The sequence below is a fragment of the Polyodon spathula genome, chromosome 2 (assembly GCF_017654505.1).
Source record: "Polyodon spathula isolate WHYD16114869_AA chromosome 2, ASM1765450v1, whole genome shotgun sequence".
Lineage (NCBI taxonomy): Eukaryota > Metazoa > Chordata > Actinopteri > Acipenseriformes > Polyodontidae > Polyodon > Polyodon spathula.
The window spans coordinates 102,070,488-102,094,741 of record NC_054535.1 but is presented as its reverse complement, the minus strand read 5'-3'; the positions used below and the strand labels follow the sequence as shown (position 1 = coordinate 102,094,741).

General features: G+C 37.3%; 1 protein-coding gene across 12 annotated transcripts in view; it reads right to left on the bottom strand.

The window, feature by feature from the left end:
* Window positions 1-24,254, bottom strand: part of LOC121305921 (multiple C2 and transmembrane domain-containing protein 1-like) — a 167,945-nt gene that overhangs the window by 73,205 nt on the left and 70,486 nt on the right. For 9 of the 12 annotated variants that reach the window (XM_041237641.1, XM_041237668.1, XM_041237632.1 and 6 more), the window contains exons 3-9: window positions 19,964-20,106; window positions 17,980-18,059; window positions 17,418-17,529; window positions 12,463-12,501; window positions 8,348-8,518; window positions 7,712-7,842; window positions 4,529-4,715 (exon numbers count right to left, since the gene is read on the bottom strand). In XM_041237641.1, the coding sequence (XP_041093575.1) occupies window positions 4,529-4,715; window positions 7,712-7,842; window positions 8,348-8,518; window positions 12,463-12,501; window positions 17,418-17,529; window positions 17,980-18,059; window positions 19,964-20,106 (863 nt within the window). The remainder of the gene's footprint in view (window positions 1-4,528; window positions 4,716-7,711; window positions 7,843-8,347; window positions 8,519-12,462; window positions 12,502-17,417; window positions 17,530-17,979; window positions 18,060-19,963; window positions 20,107-24,254) is intronic. The other 3 variants (XM_041237604.1, XM_041237613.1, XM_041237623.1) reach the window with 3 other exon arrangements.

The following is a 24,254-nucleotide window of genomic DNA, read 5'->3' as shown; positions in this document are numbered from 1 at the left end:
TCCTGGTTTTTTTAGGCAAGTGACAAGGAGAGCAGGGACTGGGTGCCACCACTCCTGCAGAGGTCACCCGACCCATTGCCCATTAACATCCATTAAACAAAACCCACGTCTCACTTTTAGAACTCACTTTTTGCCTTTTCTTCTGTGATTGAAATGATAATGAGCATCTAATTTAAAAAAGATTTGAAAAAACGCCCTGTCATAAATGGTTCATGTGCCATGTATTGCATACAGGGGTGCCCAAAACTATGGACACCCGTCCTATTATTACTATGCAAAAATTCTCCAGTTCACGTTGAGGTTATTACCATTAAGAAAACTACTGTTGACTAGTGGGTAAAAAAATCTGAAATGCTGCAGTGACGCATAGGTGTGAAAACGTAAAGCAAAATCCTCACTGCCTGTCAGGATAGCGTCTTTGTAGCTATGGTTTTATACTTCTAAACAGTTTAATAAAAGAAATGAAAGAAAAAAAGACTGTTCAGACCCAGCTTCAGAATGTGTTTTGCACAACAGTTCTTAGTGCAATATTGAAATATATAAGTTAATTTAATGCAAAAAATCTGAGCATTCTGAGCTTTTTTTTAAAATCTTGTACCCCAGGGTGCTTATTTCAAGATATATAACATTATAGATTTTGAAAAAGTCTGGGTAAAATGCTGCTATGGTGCCATACACTTTGGTTTCATTTAAACAGTGACATGTCAAAATAGTGCCATTGTTTAAATCATTAGAGTAAGGCATTTTGCTTACTGAGGCTTGGGTTAAATCATACCAAGCTTATCGAGCAGTGCTTGTCACTCTCTGCGGTGTATTCAAAATATATAAAATAACTGACCAGGTATTATTTTAAGTGTTTAAACAATGATGGTATTTAGATCTGCAAATTACAAAGACATTTCGAGACATTGAAGAAGACTTCTTGTTCATACGCGTGTCGTTGATTTGTAGTTTATTTCAGTATTTCTCTATTCAGCACTTCCAAGTGTTTAATAGTTATGGGTGACAGATTGGCAGATGTTTAGATCAATGGAATAGAAGCCATTGTATTGTTTAAATGTTTATTCTGCTCTAAAGATATAAAGACAACAGCAATGATATTCAAGAGCATTTCATTCCGGTAACTAACATTTTCATCTCCCTTCCTTTGATTGCATAGCCCGGAACTCCAAAAGCAAGAGCTGAATGAAAATCTGGCATTTGAAAAACTAGTGCGCTCCACAGTATAGTGCATGTGCAGCTAATAATGTAAAAAACTCATTTACTAATTCTAAACATGTACTCCAAAGTCAGCAAATTGTTATATAGTGCTTATTTAGGAAAAACAACCTACAAAACATGTATATCTCCAAGGTTTCAGTTATTTCTGATCATCCGCAATTCAAAGACTGTACCTTCACGCTAATTAATAGTCCTTATTGGCAAAGTACCAGACTATGAAAATAGATGTGTAAACACACGTACAATCAGGTAATATAATGGCACTTACTTATTGTACTTTACAAACTGTGGTAAAAAAAACACACCTTGGGGTTTACAGAACAATATATTTTAAAGTATTTTATTTATAAAACAGTAGTTTATAATTTATGCTTGCTGTATGTACATTGATGTATGTGTGAGTCTACAGTTTGCAAGTACGTATGTATGTATGTAAAGTTCTGTATGTGAGTATGTAAAGTATGTATGTATGCATGTACAGTTCTGTATGCGAGTATGTACAGTATGTATGTATGCATGTACAGTTCTGTATGTGAGTATGTACAGTATGTATGTATGTACAGTTCTGTATGTGAGTATGTACAGTATGTATGCATGCATGTACAGTTCTGTATGTATGTACAGTATGCATGCATGCACAGTTCTGTATTTATGTACAGTATATATGTATGTACAGTTCTGTATGTGAGTATGTACAGTATGTATGTATGCATGTACAGTTCTGGATGTGAGTATGTACAGTATGTATGTTTGTAGGCTTAAGTCAGTTAGTCACGACAGTAAGATGTTAATTGTTTTTTAAATGTAACATTACTGTTACTCTGCATGGGCACACTGCAGCACATTGTAGCATACCGCAAAATCAGGGCATATTCCCACTAAAACCATTAACATAAAGTATAATCCTTGGTACACCCCACTGCTCCAATCACAACATATTTATTTTTCATTTTGTAACATGAACGTATTATTACTGTAAACGGAAACGTGCCACACCGTGCAGTAAAGTAAGTCATTGTAGAAATCTCTTAAACCCAGCTGCTATTTCTCAAGCAAAACCCTATTATTACAAGAGCTGAGTGAATACTGCAGTTCCAACTGGATGTTTAATTACATTTTGCAGGGCTGGTGATGGGAAAACAGCACATGTACACAAGTGGATGAGAAAAATACATTATTATTATTATTATTATTATTATTATTATTATTATTATTATTATTATTATCTGCTCCATCTTGCCCCTACTGTGTTTCTGATAACGCTACTCGTGTATGGGTTGTACAGGCGTCTGCAGACAGATGATTTCGTTAAGATACCAGGAATACATTTGCTGAAGCACACATCCTGCTAATCTGTTTGAGGAGCACTGTACAGCATTAGTAGCAGCACTTCATGTTATCTGCAATGGCTGATAAGGTACATCTTTATTAAATTCACTTATTGAAAGGATGTCAGTCAGGGAACAGAAATATACTAAAAGCAAGGAAAAAAAATTACGTTTTTTTTTTTTTTTTTCTAGTCAGACTCTCAGCCTTTGGAAGCTGTCGAGAAAATCCTTCTTAAGAAAAAAATAAATGTCAGTATCTTGGAGGGAGTTTTGTATGGTGAAATAGCTTTCTTTTCATTTTATTTTTTTAATGCCAGTACTCCCAGTCTGTCAGTTTGTTCCTGGTGTAAGAGCTCCCCTCTCTGAATCTGACAGAAAACTGCAGGGTACTGCTACACTGCAAGCAAATAAGGATCTGGTTCGGTTATGTAGGTCATGAGTCCGATGCTTGGCCTGTGGAGTATTTAACACTGTTTCTAGATGCAAGATCAAACAGATTTCCCAGCATGACTTTTAACTTAAATTAGGACTGATTTCACTCACAAAGACACACACAAGCCCTCAAAATATGCCGCTGACGTTGAGAACTGAAAATGAGCCACACTATGTATATGCATTAGGTCCTAAATCCACAAGGCTGACAGTCAAACAGAAATGCACACATTATTTTCTGATGCTCTGGGTGTATATATATATATATATATATATATATATATATATATATATATATATATATATATATATATATATATATATATATACACACACACACACACACATACACACACATATACATATATCAGCATCTGCACACCCTTTGAGAGCTTGTATTGCTTTACATATTTGTCACCAGAGAAGAAAAGCAACTATTTCAAAGTTTAGCCAGGAAATTATAATACCAGCCACAATACATATGCAATACTTATATAAGTATGATTACACTATCAAATATCTGTGCTGCTATGGATCTGCATCCCCAGTGAGGGATAATACTGTAAGTAATTTATAAGCTGTGTCATATTGAAGTAGACAGTTATTACTGCTGGGTAGTATTCTGCTCTGCTTTATTAGACTACATATGTACTGTACTTGTGAGTAGCAAGTGTGCTGTAACTAGGCAATGCCATAGCATTACTTTTTGGAAAGTTATATTTATACATGAGGGGGAACAGTCATATTGAATTATCAGCAGGATACTGCGCAATAGACAGCTGCCCTCCTTGTGGACAGCAAATAGAGAGGGGGCAAAGAGAGCCAAATATCGACCTACAGTAGGACTACTGTCTTTTCACAAGCCAGTCAAAATTCATTCTTCTCGAGTTCCTGTTCAAAAGAACTTGTCAACCACTCTAGTCTCCCATTCAGCATCCTAAACTCTCCTGCACAGACAGAGAATCCAGAAACACAGGCTCTGAACTGACTTTAAAAAGGGGTCACGTCAGCATTCTTAGCCTGTCTGTCAGACAAGCCAGCCCCGTCACAAGCAGACCACAGCCGACATTTCTGTTCACTTGGGTGGGCTCTGCTCTCTCAACGATGCATGCATACAGATTCACAGATCTGCTGTGGGCTTGTGTGTGCATCTCTTTGAAAATCTGTTTATGATGAAAACATGTAACAAATATGATGGAATGAAATCCCTGCAGTGTGTGGCTGCTGCATGCATGCTAAAACCACTAGGGGGCATAGATGAGACTAGCCGACAGTCCATGTACATGTGCAGTCAATAGAAACCTATGATACAAAGAGCATGGCGCAATGTAGTCATATTCAGTTATATCACTACTGTTTGTGCTATTATGCACGTTTTAAAATGTTGTCAAAACGGAAAGACTGCAACCTGATTACTGTGCAGGAGGTAATAGGCTGAAGTCACTGCCTTAGCTTGAGTTACTCCTTGAGTTTTACTGCATTCCCATCTCCAAGTCTGGTACTATAAAACAAACAAAAGATGAAGCCTGCGAATAAATGATACGTACGTATCTGCTGACGATCTCCTGCCGCTCCCTGGAGTCTTCAAGGACGTTGACGGATAGGTCAGAGATGCTGATCGTGGCCGAGGCCGTCAGAGTAACCAGCAGCACCAAAAGCCCCTCCCCTTCCTCCAAGCACAGCTCCAGTTTGTGTGTGTGCTCTTTACTCAGGGCCGACAGGTCGATCTGGCACCTGCAAACACACACGCACGCAGACGCAACATTTACAAGGATTGCACCAAGAAAAACACATTTCAACAACATCGTCATCTCAGTGGCAGCGTTTAGATCTGACACTGTTCATAGCAATTGTACTGAATCTATGTTTTATTTTATAGCTGACAATAAATGATGCTCTTACAATTTGTATTTACTAAAAAAAAGGCTGTGAAATTCAGCATAGAGAAACTGATTTTGACAAACATTACCCAGTCGCTTTAACACTCCTCATTTATAATGTGACAAGCTTGCGTTGTCAGTTTCGCTCAACTAAATACCTTACAATCTCCTTTAATGAAAATGTCAATTGATTTTGAAGAGGAAGATAATGCATTGACCACAGGGCCAACGAGCCCAGGTAAAGGTGGCAGACTCAAATAAAAGGGACATTAAAAGACAGGAAATAGCCAATCACTAGAACAAATGTGGCCTTGTACACCCAGTGCTGTTGGATCAAGAGCGGTGCCATTATTTCGGGGTGATCCTCAGTTGAAATGAAACTTGCACGCTGGGTACTGAAGCTGACAGGTTGTAAACTGCAGTTAGCCAGCCCATTACTGATGCTTATGGGATAATGGTTTATTGTTTTATTCCTGCTTAGTTTGCATTAATAATATGATCATAATATGATGACTTATGAAACGGCATAGACAGCAGAAAGCAGCAAAGACAAAGTTTATATACAAAGAACCGTAACTTAGAGCACCTGTTCGAAACCTGCTTCCCAGATCATGAGCTAAATAAGCATGCTCTCAGTACACTGGCAAAATGAACTGATAGCAGCTAATTGTAGTGAAGAGTAGGGTTTGGGCTAGCGTTGGGTGCAGTAGGGTTAGGGTTAACGTTCTGTGCATTAGGGTTAGGGTTTGGGTTCTGTGCAGATTAGGGTTTCTGAATTAGGGTTGGGTTCTGTGCATAAAGGTTAGGGTTTGCCAGGTTATTGGCGACCTCCTAATAAAATACACCATTTTTGCTCAGTCGCTTAGACGTGACAAATGAGGATTTGAACACCACAGACAGAAGGAGTTAAAAGCGGAGCAAGGTACATTAATAGGAAATTTGACCCTGTATTCAAACTTCACTCATGTCCTCACAGCAGTTCTGTAAAGGGAGCTCTAGTGTTCTTGCAGCAGTGCAATGTCTTAAAGCTGTTCTGGAATAGAACTTACACATAGTATTTTCATAACACAGTTAACCCTGAACTGGAGCTGCAGGGAGCTGCCCTACTCCACAACAGCATTCTTACAGTAAGTACTGAAAAGACCATTTTTACACTACCCCTTTAAAGGAACGCTGAGTTCAAATACAGCAACACATTCCAGCTGATTTACAGTCCCACGCAGCCTTCTATTATTCAACATCATATGTTCTGATTTGTAGGATAATTATTTGTGGATCTGCACACAACCTGTTTGACTTTTAATATACCCAGTGTGCTGATGAGAATGAAGGACCCTGCCAATACACATAAACTCACATAATGTCAAAAATAAACACCTTTTCTTCAGACAAAGGCAGCAGGGCCCCAGGTGTAAATCTTTCTGCAATGGAGTGTGAAAAACCTAGAGTGGAGGAAGATTACGTGACACAAGATCCCATTTGTCTTCAGAGCACACAGAGACAAGTACTATAGGTGTATGACAGCACTCAGTCTTGACAATTCATTGCCAGTGTCAAGCTGCCGGTTCAAACAGATTACAGCTCTGCATAAAAGTGCAACAATTACAACAATTTATCAGCCCCTTATCACAGAGGTGGTGCGGTGAGCGATCGTCTGCATGAATGCAGTGGATAACTGAGTTAACAGATTCCTGCTTTGCAGTAGCTGTGTTAATAATATGTGTAGATTCTCAATGGTACCTCATTTAAAACGTTTCACATTTGAAATAAAATATATCCATTGTTTTTTCCATTTTTTAGTATTTGTCTGAAGGTACAGAAATGTACACTACAGGGCAAGAGAAAAAAAGTCATTTATTTGCTCGGAGCCAGCCAAGGCCAAGTAAATACATAAATAAAGCCAACTATGCAGATTCCATATGCCACTGGGCTCAAAATGAAATCAGAGACCATTGGGCATGTAACAGTAACATGTATATGTATACCAGCTACAGTATTAAACGTAAATAAATAATAATAATAATAATAATAATAATAATAATAATATAATAATAATAATAATAAATTATGTTTATTATTAGGTTTGCTTAAAAGAAAGATGTATACTTCACTGAATATGGCCATGTAGATAGAAAAATGTGAAATAATAAAATAATGGAGAGCTGCAGTGCCCTTGTCGTGGTGAAACCTGCCCCCCTCTGGCTAAGCAGAGAGTAACTTGATGCAGAGCTCCACAACTTCCAGCCATTGGTGCCTTTGCAGTTACTGTTCAGCACAAACTGATCCACCACACATATTAAAACTGATCCAGAATCCAGGGTCCAGACAGACACTGACAAACTATAACATCAGGTTTATGTACCAACGCATATTTTAAAGGTGTAGTACATCAAATCACTTTACTTGCCATTTAAAACTTCATTTAAATTGTTATGCCTTTATTGTATATAGTTTTGTTTCTTATTCTTGAAGGGTACAACACAATATACACTATAATCTGTCACGGTCCGAACAAAGGACATGGGTCTATAGGATGGAAATTTTGCCTACAGGTTACAGCCAAAAAATGTACTATTAACAATGGATGTTGTTTCACCTTTAAGGACTCTGAGGCTACCTTGGCTACTTGTCTATTGCCACATTCTTCTTTTTTTCCATTTGAATCGAATCCTATGTAGGCTGCTTGTGCAACGTTGTTAGTTTTAAGGTTTTTAGTTTTGTTGTTTGGCATTATGAGATGTGATAAAGATGACGATATTGAAGATGGTCTTGTAGTTTAAAGATGGTCTTATAAAATGTCAATGTGCGTTCCCTTAGCAGAGATGTTTAACCGTGATGAACAGCACACACCTTCCCATGAAGTCGTCTCTTTTGGCAGCGTCCTTATCCCACACGGTGATATCAATCACACCCCCTCGCTCTTCATAGAGATGGAAATCAAACTGCTCTCTCCATTGTGGGCTAAGTGTCTTAGACATCACCTGCAAATACAGAGAAATACATTTAAAACACGCACATATTTACATGACATAAGACACTTTCTTAGATTTTTTAAGAAATTGCTTTATATAAAAAAAAAAAAAAACATTTAAAAGGAAGACTTTAAGAAACTTTTTACTGAAAAAAAACATATCTCAATTATTTTAATGCTGCTCTCTTATATATCTCTTATCAAGCAAATGGTACAGCATGTCAATCACTGCACACTCCGAACTGGTCTTAAGGAACTAGGTATCTATTCTTTGGTGTTAAACTAGGAAATAGGGAAATAGTCATTTTAAAGACATATGAAGCACATTGTTGTACTTTTAAATTTGTAGATGTTTCAGCTGAACTCAAAATCACTTTTTCCCTATGGAGGTCCCGCTGGGGATACACAGAACTGCACTGGCCAGTGATGATATTAATAGCACTATCTTTCACGAGCGCTCAGTAATGTATTAACCTGAGGAACGCGCTCGCACGAACCCTGTGGGCGTGGTTTACCTTGCTCTTGTATTTCTGGTGTCCCAGTCTGAACTTGACGTAAGGATCGCTCAGCCCGTTGTTGTCCATGGGCTTGAGATCCCGGCCCTCGATTAGACTGAGGCTGACAATGCCTCTCCACAGCTGAGCTTTTCTGTGCAGGTCCACAAGTCGCAGGCTCTGGCTTTGCTGCTTCAATACACAAACCATTATTAGAAAAACATTAAAAACAAGAAAAAACACCCAATCGGAACATCTACAAGTATAGTTTGGCCTGAAGAGATTAATTGCAAAGGAGAATAAGGATGGTCACATTTTCATCAACCCCAAGTGATAATTCACATCCCCACTGGAACCTATTATTAGCATCCAGTACACTTTCAGGGAGAGTGTTGTCATTGTGTTTATCACATTGAATACAGCTACTATACAGAAGCATCTTAAATGAAAGACCTTTAATACTTAATGACTTACCTTTTTAGTAAAAATGTTCGTGTCTAATATAGGAGATTTTGCTGCCACTAAATGTGTTCATGAAGCAGAATGCTTTACTCAATAAAAAGTATTTGAGAGGAGAGTGACCTATGCAGAAATCAGAATATTCGTAGTAAGTTGATTTAGAATGTTAGCTATGTCTGAGAAGCATGTTAACTTATTCACATATTCTAAAGCAGTCAGCTGCTTGACATAAAGAAACATTTTTCAATGGTTCAATATTATAAAAGCATACAGTATCACCTGGCCCTGGATCTCTTTAGTAAACACTAAAGCACTGGTTTGATCTTTAGCCATAGGGGGGACTGTAGGACCGATTTACTCTGCTTTTGTTATTTTGGAGTCATCATAATCTGCCTGTATGCACATCAACTCTAATTTTAACTGCACATGTATTTCAATACAAAAATTCAACAATTTAATCATAAAAAATATATTCAGCAAGAAAAGCAGCTGAAGCAATAGTTGGCACATTTAGCAAACTATGACAACTGCATTACTTAGTAACTACTTACAATATATATCTATGATGGCCATTTGTAACTGTTGCTATTTAAGATGTTACTAAGGGAAGCAATATTTGTTTCATATGTTTATTAATTTCCTGTTTTTACCAGTCAATTAAGTATCAAAAGAAATATTCTGCTTAAAGGCAGTGGTGATATAATTAGCTGTTCATGCAATTCCCAGTTTGCATTCCTCTCACCTCAGTGCAGAGCTTCAAAGCAGCTGTTATTCCTACTCTTTCTGTGTATCATACAGTTTGCCGCATTGACGGGTTTTGTTTGTTTGTTTTGCTTTTCCAAACTATTTTAGAGAACCCTAGGATAAAACAAGGTGCTTTTCATGAGTACCAAGAATGCCTTTTTTTAGCACGTTTTAGAAGAGATATATATTTTAGAATATATATATATATATATATATATATATATATATATATATATATATTATATATATATATATATGTAAACCTGACCATGCGTGTGGGACACTACAGCTAGAAATTACTATCTGCATATGTGACTAATAAAAACTAATCTTTAACATGCAACTTATTGAGTTGTGCAGTATTTTCTTCGACTATCAGGTTAGTCTCATAATTTCTGTCTTTTATAGATACTTGTTACTAAATTGTATCTTTGACAAATCCATCATTGCTACACAAAACACTGATGCATAAATTCTTATGGTACAGTAATATTATGCATGTCAGAAAAAACATGCACATGCAAAAGATGAATGGTCTTGGGTTTAAACCATCATGCTTCACTTCCAAAGCAGATGTTTTGAAATTCAAACAAGATGGTGAACAAAAATGAGCATGAGGCACGTCAAACCATACTTCTGAACTATTACTGCGATGAAAAATGAGCACGAGGCATGACAAAGCACACTTCTGAACTATTACTGCAATGAAAAATGAGCACGAGGCACGACAAAGCACACTTCTGAACTATTACTGCGATGAAAAATGAGCACGAGGCATGACAAAGCATACTTCTGAACTATTATTGCTATCAAAAATGAGCATGAGGACGACAAAGCATACTTCTGAACTATTACTGCTATCAAAAATGAGCACAAGGCATGACAAAGCACACTTCTGAACTATTACTGCTATCAAAAATGAGCACAAGGCATGACCAAGCATACTTCTGAACTATTACTGCAGTCAAAAATGAGCACGAGGCATGACAAAGCATACTTCTGAACTATTACTGCTATCAAAAATGAGCACAAGGCATGACCAAGCATACTTCTGAACTATTACTGCAGTCAAAAATGAGCACGAGGCATGACAAAGCACACTTCTGAACTATTACTGCTATCAAAAATGAGCATGAGGACGACAAAGCATACTTCTGAACTATTACTGCTATCAAAAATGAGCACAAGGCATGACAAAGCATACTTCTGAACTATTACTGCTATCAAAAATGAGCACAAGGCATGACCAAGCATACTTCTGAACTATTACTGCAGTCAAAAATGAGCATAAGGACGACAAAGCATACTTCTGAACTATTACTGCAATCAAAAATGAGCATGAGGACAACAAAGCATACTTCTGAACTATTACTGCGATGAAAAATGAGCATGAGGCACGACAAAGCATACTTCTGAACTATTACTGCGATGAAAAATGAGCACGAGGCATGACAAAGCATACTTCTGAACTATTACTGCACTCAAAAATGAGCATGAGGACAACAAAGCATACTTCTGAACTATTACTGCGATGAAAAATGAGCACGAGGACGACAGAGCACACTTCTGAACTATTACTCCAATCAAAAATGAGCAAGAGGCAAGACAAAGCATACTTCTGAACTATAACTGCAATCAAAAATGAGCATGAGGCACGACAAAACATACTCTTGAACTATTACCGCAGTCAAAAATTGAGTACGAGGCCGACAGCACAATTCTGAACTATTAATGTGGTCAAAAATGAGCACGAGGACATCAGAGCATACTTCTGAAATACTACTGCGGTCATCTTTTAGGGAAACATCGAGCCAGAACCAACATAAAAGGCAATTAATAGGAACATGGGAGTCCTTTACGCAATATATTATATACGATATATATCAACATAGCATGTCACAATTTCTTTAACTAATACAAAAGATTTGCTGGGTTCATAATTTAACAAAGAATCTTTGGACATGACAACCCCACATGAAAACTGCCCCTGTCACAGGCACCTGGAAGGCCCATGGAGCATTGGTGAATGCACTGCAATACACTGAGTGGCAGGCTGATGGAAGACCCATGGTCTGATGAACCTGTCTGAATGTTGAGAGGTATGGTGATGAAAGCCGATGAAGACCCAGCATGACTCGTGTTCTTGCTGTAGTGTGAAAGCCGCACTATGTAAGCCTGTATCTGAACGTTTTCAACAGTGCCTGGATCAGACCTGGGGTCAGTTACAATTCTTACTGTGCAACTTGTAATGGATTGTAATTACAATGTATTTGCGACGGTAGTTCAACCTTGGCATACCTACTTGCCTACTTGTAATTAAACTGTCCCATATAATGGATCGATTCCAGTTCAATTAAGCATTGATTTATCATTATTTTTGTTTTTTCAGCCATTTTTGGTGAACCCATTTGTTTGAAAAAAAAAAAAAAAACGTTATATAGCATGCTTCTGTATTTGCACCTGTGATTACTGCTGGGTTCTTCAGAATAAACAGAAAAATATGCTAATGTGTGGAGCTGTTTATGTTACTTTTTATAGTATCATTGTAATTACTGGCGCATAATTGTAACTGTAATTGAACAATACAGCATTGTACAATTGTAATTTCAGCAAACAATTCTACTATAATTGTATTTATAATTGACTCGTGTCTGGCCTGGATTACATCAAAATGATGGAGCTGCCATAACCAAGGTACAGTCTATGGTGCCGCCATTGAACATGCAATGCAGAGAGTAACTTCCAGGTCATACTGTTGTTTAACACAAAGAGCAACACAATCCCGGGGCTCTATACTATTTACAATGACAGTCAATGACATTGCAGCTTGGAAATAAAGAAAAGAGGATGCATTTCAAACTGAAACAGAACACAAGTGCAATCCATTCTCTTTCTGACAGGGAGCACTAGGAAGACCACATACTGTTAATTACCTTACTTGATCTTTTCCAACTCCTTCTCAAAAGCGTGGTCTGTAAATGAAATAAAGCAGTTTAATCACCCTTTACATGGGGCATGGATCGATGGGAGGCAAGGCAGCTTAGGGAAAGCAGGGTTCCACTTCTAGGAAGCGAAGTGTGCGATTCTGCAAAATAAGTGTTAGTAACAACAGCATATATACAGTAGCATATATATATATATATATATGTACCTTTAATCAAACATGCACTTTATTCCACATCCGTACTGAACTTCTGAGAATTAAGACTGTACTAATTTAATACTGTCTGCAAGAGATTAAGACCATTTTCAGTACTTTTTTTTATTTACACCATCAAGTCAATAAGTCAACAGAGATGCCACAATGCATGTGATTTTTGTTGCACTTATTTCTTGTTTCATAGTGTAATCTCTTTTGTTTCTTTGTTTGTTTTTTATAGACCAAGTCAAGCCCTCATTATATGCTTGTTGTTTGTTTTATTGTTTGTTTGTTCTGGATAGTTGATCTGGTTCAGTTTTCAAGAACTAGCTGGATAAACAGTTCCCTATACAGAATTAATCACGTATGTGTTACACGCCTACAGTACCTACCCAGGTAAAGGCAGGATACTCCCCAGATTCTAAAATTATTAATACGTTTAATTAACCAAGTAAAGAATGTCAACTACCGTGTAATACCATGTAACTTCACAAATAATCAGTTCCCTCTTTCTCTATTTTTCATATTTTGTGCAAAATAATTTAGGTTATGTCGGTTTATGCAACGACAAATACACACAGAGTATATAAAATAATTATCAATCCATGTGACACACACACACAATACCAGTGCAAACTACACACAAGAGTCGGATAAATGCTGTCAAGTAAGAGGTGCCTTTACAATATCCAGCCACTAGGTGGGAGAAGAGCTAAGTATAAACCTCACTATAATCAAACAAACACAACAACAGCCACAAACCTAAATTCCATTGCTCATGAATTATTGTTTTAAAAACCACTGGGGCTTTTACTGGCTACACATTCAAGACTTTGCAGCATTCTGTTGGGATTCAGTCGAACCAGTCGACTGTTCTACAGAGCTTTGTTTCTACACACTTACTATAATGGTTCATTTTACTACTGTATGACCCTATCAGCGATAAAATACACATAGAGCAAACACAGGATTCCACTCAGAATAACTACAGTATTTGTATTGCGAGCCTATGCAATAATGCGTACAGCAAAGTGCCGTCTACATTGGAACTGCGGATCCGGAGAGCTGCAGTATTCATCAATACAGACTGGCATCTGTATATGGAAATCAATAAGTATTCAACATGTCTAATATTAAATACTTTATGACTCGAGAAAGTTACTGAAGCAAATGCTAATAAGTTAAGTGGAAACTGTTCTAGGAATAGAATATAACTTCTTGTTTAGCGTGTGTAAGGAATGTATTGTGTTTGTTTGAAATGTGCAACTCAAAAGGAGTTGCCTCGTAAATGCAGAGAATTTCATCATTGCCTCATGTCTGAGTTAATTTGAATATATAATCAACTGAGGTTGATAACATATTATTAGTTTGGTACATCACTTCTAAACTAAATAACACGGTAAAACTAATTTGCTAAATTAGGTACTGGAATGTTGGATTCCTTGCCGAATGGGTAGTTGAATTAATTCACATGCATACTGACATGATCGATTACAATGAGAAACGGCTATTGAAAATAGTAATGCAAAATAGACACTTTGTGTGATAAAACATATTCAATATTAGTATATTAACCATGTATGCTAATGATGTTATGGTCGTTGTAATCGCTTGCCTATGGAATCAATGATATTGATGCATATTACTGTTCACATGTACCTCTAACCAATAGCCTTTCCTTTCTGTAATAGATTAGTTGTGCATCCCTCTCAGTTATTAACATTTGGACTTTCTTAAACAGTGTGCCTAGAGACAAATTTATATATAATTAAATTGTATAGCAAAGTCACTACAAATGTATACATGACTTCTGAAATAAATAGCACATTATCTGCAGCACAAAAGAGAGTTCTTTTCCTTTGTTTAGAAGGTATATCCAATAGGGTACCAGGTTCGATTTACTCCTGAGAGATGGTATGGTATTAATATTACATTGTTTGCATTTTGAAATAATACTTGAATGTAAAAGAACTGTGTTCATCCCAGCACTAATCTAATATGAATTGCTATTTATGATGCAGCGGGATAGATCCACTGAGAAGCAATTAGGCAGGGGAGGGGGTATTTAGTCAGGCAAGAGTGCTACTGGCCTTTTCTTTAAAAGATGTCAATGGGGCTTAATATTCAGAGGGTGCACAGGGAGCTAAGACTAACATTCTCTGTAGATTACCTCCTACTAATGCACCAACATCACTTTCACATGGAGCCCCCCCCCCCCCCAATCCATCCAGCTACTCACCAGTACCAACCCTGCTCAGCTGCAGATCTGAATGGTGTGGCTGCAGGAAAGTCTGACGGTGATTAATATGTTACGAGAGTTCTAGGGTTCTATAGAAGTTCTACAGTTCTACAGGAGTTCTAGAGTTCTACAGGAACAAACTGTATGACAGTGAAGTTCAACACCTGAATTAATGCTATCGCTTGCCTTTTTTTGTACTTTACGCAGACAGAAAATAAAATGTAAATTAGTAGGACAGCTGTCTAAATCTGTATGGGAATACAGAGTGAAGTACAGTAGTGTGTAAATATCTTAGAACACCCTGCGATTTCTCATTTAATGAGCGTCATGTCAAATTTTGGCTCTCTAATGATGTTAATTCTCTCTTGTTTGGCATTGTGATGGTATCACTACACAGGTATCACCAAACTATGTGAGCTGCACTGAACTCTATTTAACAATGACGTCATCCGTTATAGACCTACCTGCATGACAACCTCATAGCGTGAGGATTGAAGTGATCACTGTTTGTATGCTGTTATAGCTTCCATTTAAATCTCCTGCACAGTTTCCCTTGGCAAACCGTTTGTAAAGTAAAAAGACACACCAAACTTGCTGCTATGTGACCCAAATGCTTGACTCCCAGTCTTACACATTAACTTCACACAGTCATACATTTCTAGCATGTTCTGGTGCAGCAGTTGAAGCACCACGCAGGGATATTTACAGGGTTATCTGCAAGGTGATTTGAGCAGAAGAGGGACTCACTGTTGCCCTGTAAGGCCTCCAGCAATGGGTTTTGCATATTGCTTTCTGTTACAGAAAAAGATTTTAATTCTTGAAACACGCTTTAGTGCAAAAACAAAATCAAGGCAAAGAGGCACCAGAAAAAAAAAAAAAAAAAAATGAATGCCAGTTAACACTAACATTTAATACTTTACCAGAAATACAAAGTAAATTCACTAGATGGTGCTGGAGCTTAACATGCATACACTGGATGATCTAGCTAGCCTTTGTAATATTTGTGAATGGCAACAACAACTGAAGAACATTGTCAGGCCATCTCAAAACAGTCCATAGAGTTTTTGTGGTAGTATATTATATATATATATATATATATATATATATATATATATATATATATATATATATATATATATATATATATATATATATCTGAAGCCAATGTACTACAAATCTTAAGTTAAAAAACACACTAACAAAAACTATACTATACAAAATACTATTTGTAGTAGTACTAGTATTATTATTAATTGTCTCTCAGTTATTTATTATGAATTGCCTTCCCCTGCCAGTGAATCCCCAATAAGAAATGTATTCCAATCAGTTTACTGAACTGGGGGATCGCAGAGTTACAGCATGATCTGACAAAGCAGTTCTTTTCTTAGCTTTAATATTCTCAGCTCATCCATGAAAACACTGAACAGGACCCATGTCTGAACACCCGTTGTTTCACTTTAATAATGTGAAGAGCAGTAGTTTCTGCACTTTCAATTCTCCAGCAACTTGAATCTGCTGTTTCACTAAAGGAGCCTCTGAATACGGCTGAGAACAGAAAACACATTGACTAGCTTCCTGCAGTTTACATACTAAGTCTCTACACACACAGAGCAGTAGGAGGACACAGCATTGACACCTCCAATCCAGTTAAAGTAGCAATTAGGTGCACCGAGAAAGTGAGTAGGCATACAGCCTTTTATTTGCACAGTAGTGTATCATTCATAACACCCTCATAAAAGTTACATAACAATGTAAAACTGACAAAAATGCAGTTCAATATTCATAACATAGTGTCATAACACTTGCTACAAACCAATTTTACTGTGATTAAAAAAGGCTACGTTTAACTTTGTTTATGAGACTCACAGCCCATAATATTTTCACTGTCATTATTGAAATCAATGAAATAGTATTATTCTGCAGCACTGTAGTGCAAATGCTATGCTAACAGTTTATTTTATGAAATAGTATTATTCTGCAGCACTGTAGTGCAATGTTATACTAACAGTTTATTTTATGAAATAGTATTATTCTGCAGTACTGTAGTGCAAATGCTATGCTAACAGTTTATTTTATGAAACAGTATTATTCTGCAGCACTGTATTGTTTATTTTGTAGTGACTGTGAAGGGGAAGGATTATGCACATGGTTATGCACTGGTACGTAGCCTTTATGAAGGTGTTATGAATTCTACATTGTGTCCAATTCAAATAAAGTGTAACTGCTTTTCAAAATGCAATGCAACCTGCCTTCTCGGGTCAGTAAATAACTCTTTGCTAGTCAAGCACTGTTTTAAATCCTATGTATTTCTTTGTATGACAAACATAATTGAGATGACTAGTAATCACTAGTAGCTACTAAAGGATTCTCACCCAACCCCATCATTATTAATGCTTTATCTTTCCCATGCTCTGTATGTCACTTTTCAAGTTAGCCAGTGCTGCAGTGTTCTCTGCATATGTTATGCACACAGGTAAGATTCTTCTCTGATAACTGAAGGGGAGACTTACATCTTTTCTTATGTCCCCTTCTTTAGGGGACAGGGTGACTGATAGCAGCAGCATGCCCAGATTGAGATCAGGGTACTGTGGGTCCTTCAAGTTTAATGTCACCTCGGTTGTCCTGCAATCATAAAATGAAAGATCACTAATATGTGGGGCTGCTACAGCATGTAAAATAAATTAGATTTAAAATCACTGCCCCATCTGTTAAATAGCTATATTAAATAGCTTCAATATACTTTTGACTTTCCCTGAATGCACATTTAATTTCATTTAATTTCACATATACTTAACTTGGAAACACAGCACTCTGAAATGTTTTCAGAGTTCCCCAAAGCATTATCCACGCTTTTCAGAGTACAACAGAATTCTTTAAAAGGGCCGAGGTAATGTTGTGTATGTAGAACTGAATCTTCAACACATGGATAGATGTATTGTTCAATTTCATACTGTGTTAAATATTTTCAGTTGCATTCCCTGCATTGACCACCAGATAGAGCGCTCACTCTACCTTAGATACAGTATTTTAAAACGTTGTATGAATTACTATTAAAGATTCAAACAAACCTACTTTTTCTGCTCCAAGGTGTCGAGGTGCAGGTAGGCTGATCCCATGAAGTCATCTTGTAGTCCGAAGTCATAATCAAACACCTGATACACACACACACAAATCAATATCTCTTGGTGTCTGTCTTTGAAAAAACAACCAGATACACAATCAGGTGGCCAAGCCTGGGGTTCTGTTATTGAAGCCAGCGCCCTGCCTTCCACTCTCTCTACTACCCTGCTGCACATCTGCACATTCTGTAAATAACCCTTTATAATGAAGCCATGAAACTCAGGAACATAAGGTGTTGTGTCTGAAACTGGTCATATTAACCCATTAAGTACTAAATTAATTCTTCTTTGAAAACACAGGCTGTATTTATATAATTTGATATATTATATTTAGACTTCACTTTTGCAGTTAACAAAATTAGAGTAAGTTATCTTAATGATATCGTTAAAGAGAGAATTACAGGAAGATGCCAGTTAAAAATGCTCCAAAAAAATTTACAAAGTAGCCTGTCCTTAATGGGTTAACATGTCCTACGCATTTCAACTTTAAAATTAAAAACACACTTACAATTTTAAACTTTAACACAGTGGTAATGTTTTTCAAGTAACCAAAAAACCCTTCATAAAAAACAGCCGGTACTGGAAAAACACCGTGAAGTAATATTGAACATTAAATAAAAAGCCATACACTGTACACTTACTACTATGGAACCAGTAATGCTAACCTTTATATTTGGCTTGCATATTTTTGACAGTGCTCCAGTGATCTATTAATGAATATTGTATTGCACATGCTCATCTCCTGGATACCAGGACTACACAAGGGAAATTAGCACATTCCTTGAAGTAACCACAAGGTGGCAGTATAACTCCACAACTGTCAAAAGAGCAAAGCAAACACATCTCTAGTAGCAACATGCAAACCAGTCTAGTTTCAGAACACCCATTGTTTCCTATTCTAAAACTCTATTTTAACTAGGTTGTGTCACATATCATTCCAATTAAATGGACCCCCAAAGACATTTACAATGGGTGTACAGGACAGGTCTGCTGCAAACTGATACTCATCCTCCACTGCTGGTCTTATTACAGTTCCCTTAATAATCTCTCCTTTTCTGGCTATAAAGATCATATTTGGGAATTGCTTATTGCCATTGTTTTTCCTTTAGTCCACATTAAGATACAGATGTGTCTTATTTATGCTGTTGTTTTTTGTAGGCTGTTGACTAGGTTTATGACATGTATTTATTGTGTTGCTTGTATTGTAATTGTTTTATTGTCTAACAGGACCCCCTTGAAAATGAGGTCTCACTGACTTACAATGATAGTGCATTCTTTTCCCACAAGCCTCACTTCCCATTAGATTGATTGAGTTGAATAGTGTAAGCCATTGCTTACAAGTAGCTATCACCCCACTGGAAATATTACTAACAGTGAAGGAGCACTAATTGATAATCATTTACTTTAGAATGGTGCTGTATATTCTATGCCAGCTGCTCACTAGATAAAATGCACTGGCACTTTGACAAATCTAGAACTGTGATTGGTTGATTTATTATTGGTGAGCCCAGATGTAGAAAATGGTATATTTTATGATATAGTAGACAATGTCCCTGTCACTGGTGATATGTATCCCCATGGGTGGATAAAAGTATAGAACCTGCTGAAACAAATCAGGTGCTTGTGGTGGCATCCTGAATACCTGTCAAAGACACTCATCTTCCGGCTCCTAATTGAATGTATTTTGCACTTTGACATGGCACTTACTAGCGTTAGCTAGCTGGATGTTATGCTATATCTAAAATCGAATATTTTGGGACTGCTTCATGAGAACACTCTGTCATTCCTTCTTATTAATGTTGATATTTTATACTGCTGTTCTCTGATAGACTTGCAGAATATATTGCAGACAGCGCCGTCCTTCTTCACCCCGTCAAATAATCCAGCTGTTAATCAATACGGAGCTCAAGTAACATGCCTGCTAAACATTCACTTACCTTTACATACAAGGGCTCTTTGAGATTTTCAATGAGAAGGCTGGCTTTTTCATCCCACACTGGGTTCAGGTTCTTGTGTATAGTCCTGCTTCTAAAAACTTCTTTCCCGGAAATTTTAAACTTCACATATGGATCACTTGTGCCTGTTAAAAAAAGAAAACTCAAAATAAAAACGCAGTAAGCTGCAGAAAACACATACTGTGAACACAGATGCATCGTAATGCCCTTATATTTCTCCTTAACATCTATTGAGCTGTGACAACATGATCAGTGCCATATGATCAGAACCAGTGTGTGTGTGGCAGGGTGAGCGCTTCCCCCGCTCATATTACTTTGGCATAGGCTGAAGGTGGCAGTGCCAAGCCTTTGCTGCTGGGTCATTTAATATCAATTGATGAATTGACCTCCCCAATTGACAAATTAGGGACTGCTCTGTCATATAAGCAGGGGACACTCCAGCAAGGTGGAACAGCTGTATATTAATTGTTATGTTTTGAAATGCCCCATGTGGTGTTGTTTTTTCAATCTCAAGCTATTTTAACAGGCAGTGTTGTGTGCTGCCCCGCCACTGCAGGTCCTGTGCCCTGTCGTGAGTCGAGACGAGACGAGACGAGATGGACAGCTGAATAACCACGACTGTAGATGAGCCCAGCTCTTTTCTTTTACAGTGTTTAAGACACTCGCTTGCGGTGTGCGTGGTCAATGGCTTGTGCCCCGCCTCCACACTGTTATACTATGGGTGCTTTACATTTTGATTGGCTCTTATCCAATGTACTCTTCAACACAACTGAAGTATAATTAGATTCAAGAAATATACCATAAAAGTGAAATGAATCCTACATCTCATAGGAAAACAATTCAAATTATAAATTTTCTAACCATGGTTCTGAACTGTTTTTACAATCTTAAGTCTGCCATGATATGTCATCGTGTGACTTGGGACAGATTTGGAGTCTACATACTCAAAAGCATAAATGACACCGATATCTAGTGAATTGAATAAACACAGCATGACTGTTTTTGATAGTCAATATACTGGAAGTATAACGTCACGCTGTGAAGGTGTATTATATTTCAATATTTCAACATACCATAAGTACTGGGACAGTACCAGTGAGTACACTCAAAATACTGGTGTAAACACATGGCAAATGACATTTAATAGACAAAAGTGTAAGGTACTGCATGCAGGCAATACAAATGTGCATTATAAATACCATATGGGAGGTACTGAAATTGAAGAAGGAATCTATGAAAAAGACCTAGGAGTTTATGTTGACTCAGAAATGTCTTCATCTAGACAATGGGGAGAAGCTATAAAAAGGCCAACAAGATGCTCGGATATATAGTGAAAAGTATCTAATTTAAATCAAGGAAAGTAATGCTAAAACTTTACAATGCATTAGTAAGACCTCATCTACAATATTCTGTTCAGTTCTGGTCACCTCGCTACAAAAAAGATATTGCTGCTCTACAAAGAGTGTAACAAAGAGTGACCAGAATTATTCTGGGTTTAAAAGGCATGTCATATGCAGACAAGCTGAAAGAATTGGATCTATTCAATCTTGAACAAAGAAGACTACACTGTGATCTGATTCAAAAATTCAAAATTGTAAAAGGTATTGACAATGTTGACCCAGGGGACTTTTTCAACCTGAAAAAAGAAACAAGGACCAGGGGTCGCAAATGGAGATTAGACAAAGAGGCATTCAGAACAGAAAATAGGAGGCACTTTTTTACACAGAGAATTGTGAGGGTCTGGATCCAACTCCCCAGTAATGTTGTTGAAGCTGGCACGCTGGGATCCTTCAAGAAGCTGCTTGATGAGATTCTGGGATCAATAAGCTACTAACAACCAAACGAGCAACACTGGCCGAATGGCCTCCTCTCATTTGTAAACTTTCTTATGTTCTTAAATATAACACAACCTCACAATTTACCTCAGTGGAACTTAGTCATTAATGTTTTACAAAATACACACACATTGCTTTAACATCTTTGAGAAAACACTTAAGGACCCCACCAGATAGCTAATCAGAAAAGAGCAGTGATCTATTAATGCACCTCGGCTAGGATTAACAAGCTCTGAGGTTACAATTCAACACCCATTCAGACAGACAAATCCTCCCAAGGTTGTTGTCTATGAAACAGATTAGATTAAATCAGAAAGTACATTTGAATAGCTTTTAAACTTGATTTGATGCAATACAAGTTTAATAATCTCTATACCACCCCTGGACCATCCTTTACAAGATCTCCATTCAGAATCTGTGGCGGGTACCAGTGACTTAAGGGGTGGATGACTATTCATCATGGTGCCACATACAAACTTCACAGGTTAAAAAATAAATAAATCCCATTCTAATATACACGGAGTGTGCTTTGAAATTCAGAGGCATTATATATTCCAGATAATACAAGCTAGTTACCCTTCCATCAACACAAGCCCTTAAACTCGAGAGATGAAAAAAGAACAGAAATAATACAGCTAAAACTGCTATAGGAAAATACCAGGTATTTCAGCTAAAGAGACTTTACAGTTCTTGTGTATAATCTGTTCCATATATATATATATATATATATATATATATATATATATATATATATATATATATATATATATATATATATATATATATAAAGATATATTTTATATTGCTGTCATGTACTCTTTTAATCCACTTTCATACTGTTCTGTACCAGAAGCCTGCTGGCTGACTATGGCAAAGTTCACATTAAATGTACTCATAAAGTAAAGAGCTGCATTGATCCACTGATTCAATGCCCCGCTGTGTGCTTGGTCCTTAGCTATTTCCTCTAGAATGACATTAGCAAACCAGAAATAAACAACTCAGGCATCTGGTGTTGGGCTTTGTGAGTAGCCTTGTTTTTTTAAATTAATTTCAGAATTTCAAATTGTGTTTTATTTTCAATTTGTAGTACATATCTGTGAGAATCTAGTCGTGGATTGTGCTGTTTATTAACTCAGTGTGATGGACGTCATTAGCAGAAACAAATTTATGCATGCACGATATTGCCATTCTGTTCTTTCCCAAGAGATGCAAGCCTCCCTACAAAAACTGTATGCAAAACTAAAGGAATTAACATTACAATTACAGGTATGTTATTTAAACAGCTGTGCTGAAATTACAATTTCAGTTAATAACACTATGTAACACAATTTTTGTTCCTGGGTAGTAAGTGTTAAGAAAGCATGGTGAAGTTAGTTCAAGCAACCTATAGAGATGCATCACACAACGGGGAGAGACAAAAGAGTTTGAAATCACAGTTGGAGTACACCAAGGATCAGCACTAAGTCCTTTCCTTTTTATAAACATTATTGACACACTGACAGAGGAGGCAAGAACAGAAGTGCCTTGGGAACTCATCTTTGCTGATGATGTGGCACTGATGGCAGATTCAGAAGTAGAACTACAGGAGAAAGTGTTCAAATGGCAGAGGAGTTTGGAAAAGGGTGGACTGAAAATGAATGCAGAAAAATCTGAAATAATGGTAATGGAGAGAAGAGGAGATACTATGACCACTGTTGAGGAGACAAATGGAGGAAAACTGAAACAGGTTGATGGCTTTAAATACCTTGGATCAGAAGTGGTAAAGGGAGGAGAAACACTGGAGGCAGTAAAACAAAGAGTGAAAGCTGGATGGAACAAGTGGAGAGAAATAACTGGAATAATCTGTGACAGGAAAATTCTCAGAAAGTTAAAGTGCAAAATGTACAAGACTGTGATTAGACCTGTACTACTATATGGAGCTGAATGCTGGGCAGTAGGAAAGAGGGAAGAGAACCTGATGAGAAGAACTGAAATGAGGATGTTGAGATGGATTCTGCAGATTTCAATGAAGGATAAGATCAGAAATGAAGAAATCCGTAGACGATGTAGGGTGGTGGATGTGGTTGAGAAGATGCGAGAGGCGAGGTTACGGTGGTATGGACATATCATGAGGAGGGACGTTGAGGAAGTAACAAAGAGGGTAATGGAATTTGAGGTGGAAGGTAACAGGGGAAGAGGCAGGCCTAGAAAGAGATGGATAGATTGTGTGAGAAAAGATATGGAGGTATGTGAAGTGAGTGAGGAAGATGTGCTCGACAGAGACAAGTGGAGAAGAGCAACCAAAGCAGCTGACCCCAGGACAGTCTGGGACTAAGGCTGTGAAAAAGAAGAAGAAGAAGGTAGTAAGTGTTATTTCCTAATTGCTTATGCCTCAAAAGTATAGAAAATGGCTATTATTCCCCACAAACTTTGCTTTTGTGACCAGGACAGTGATATTT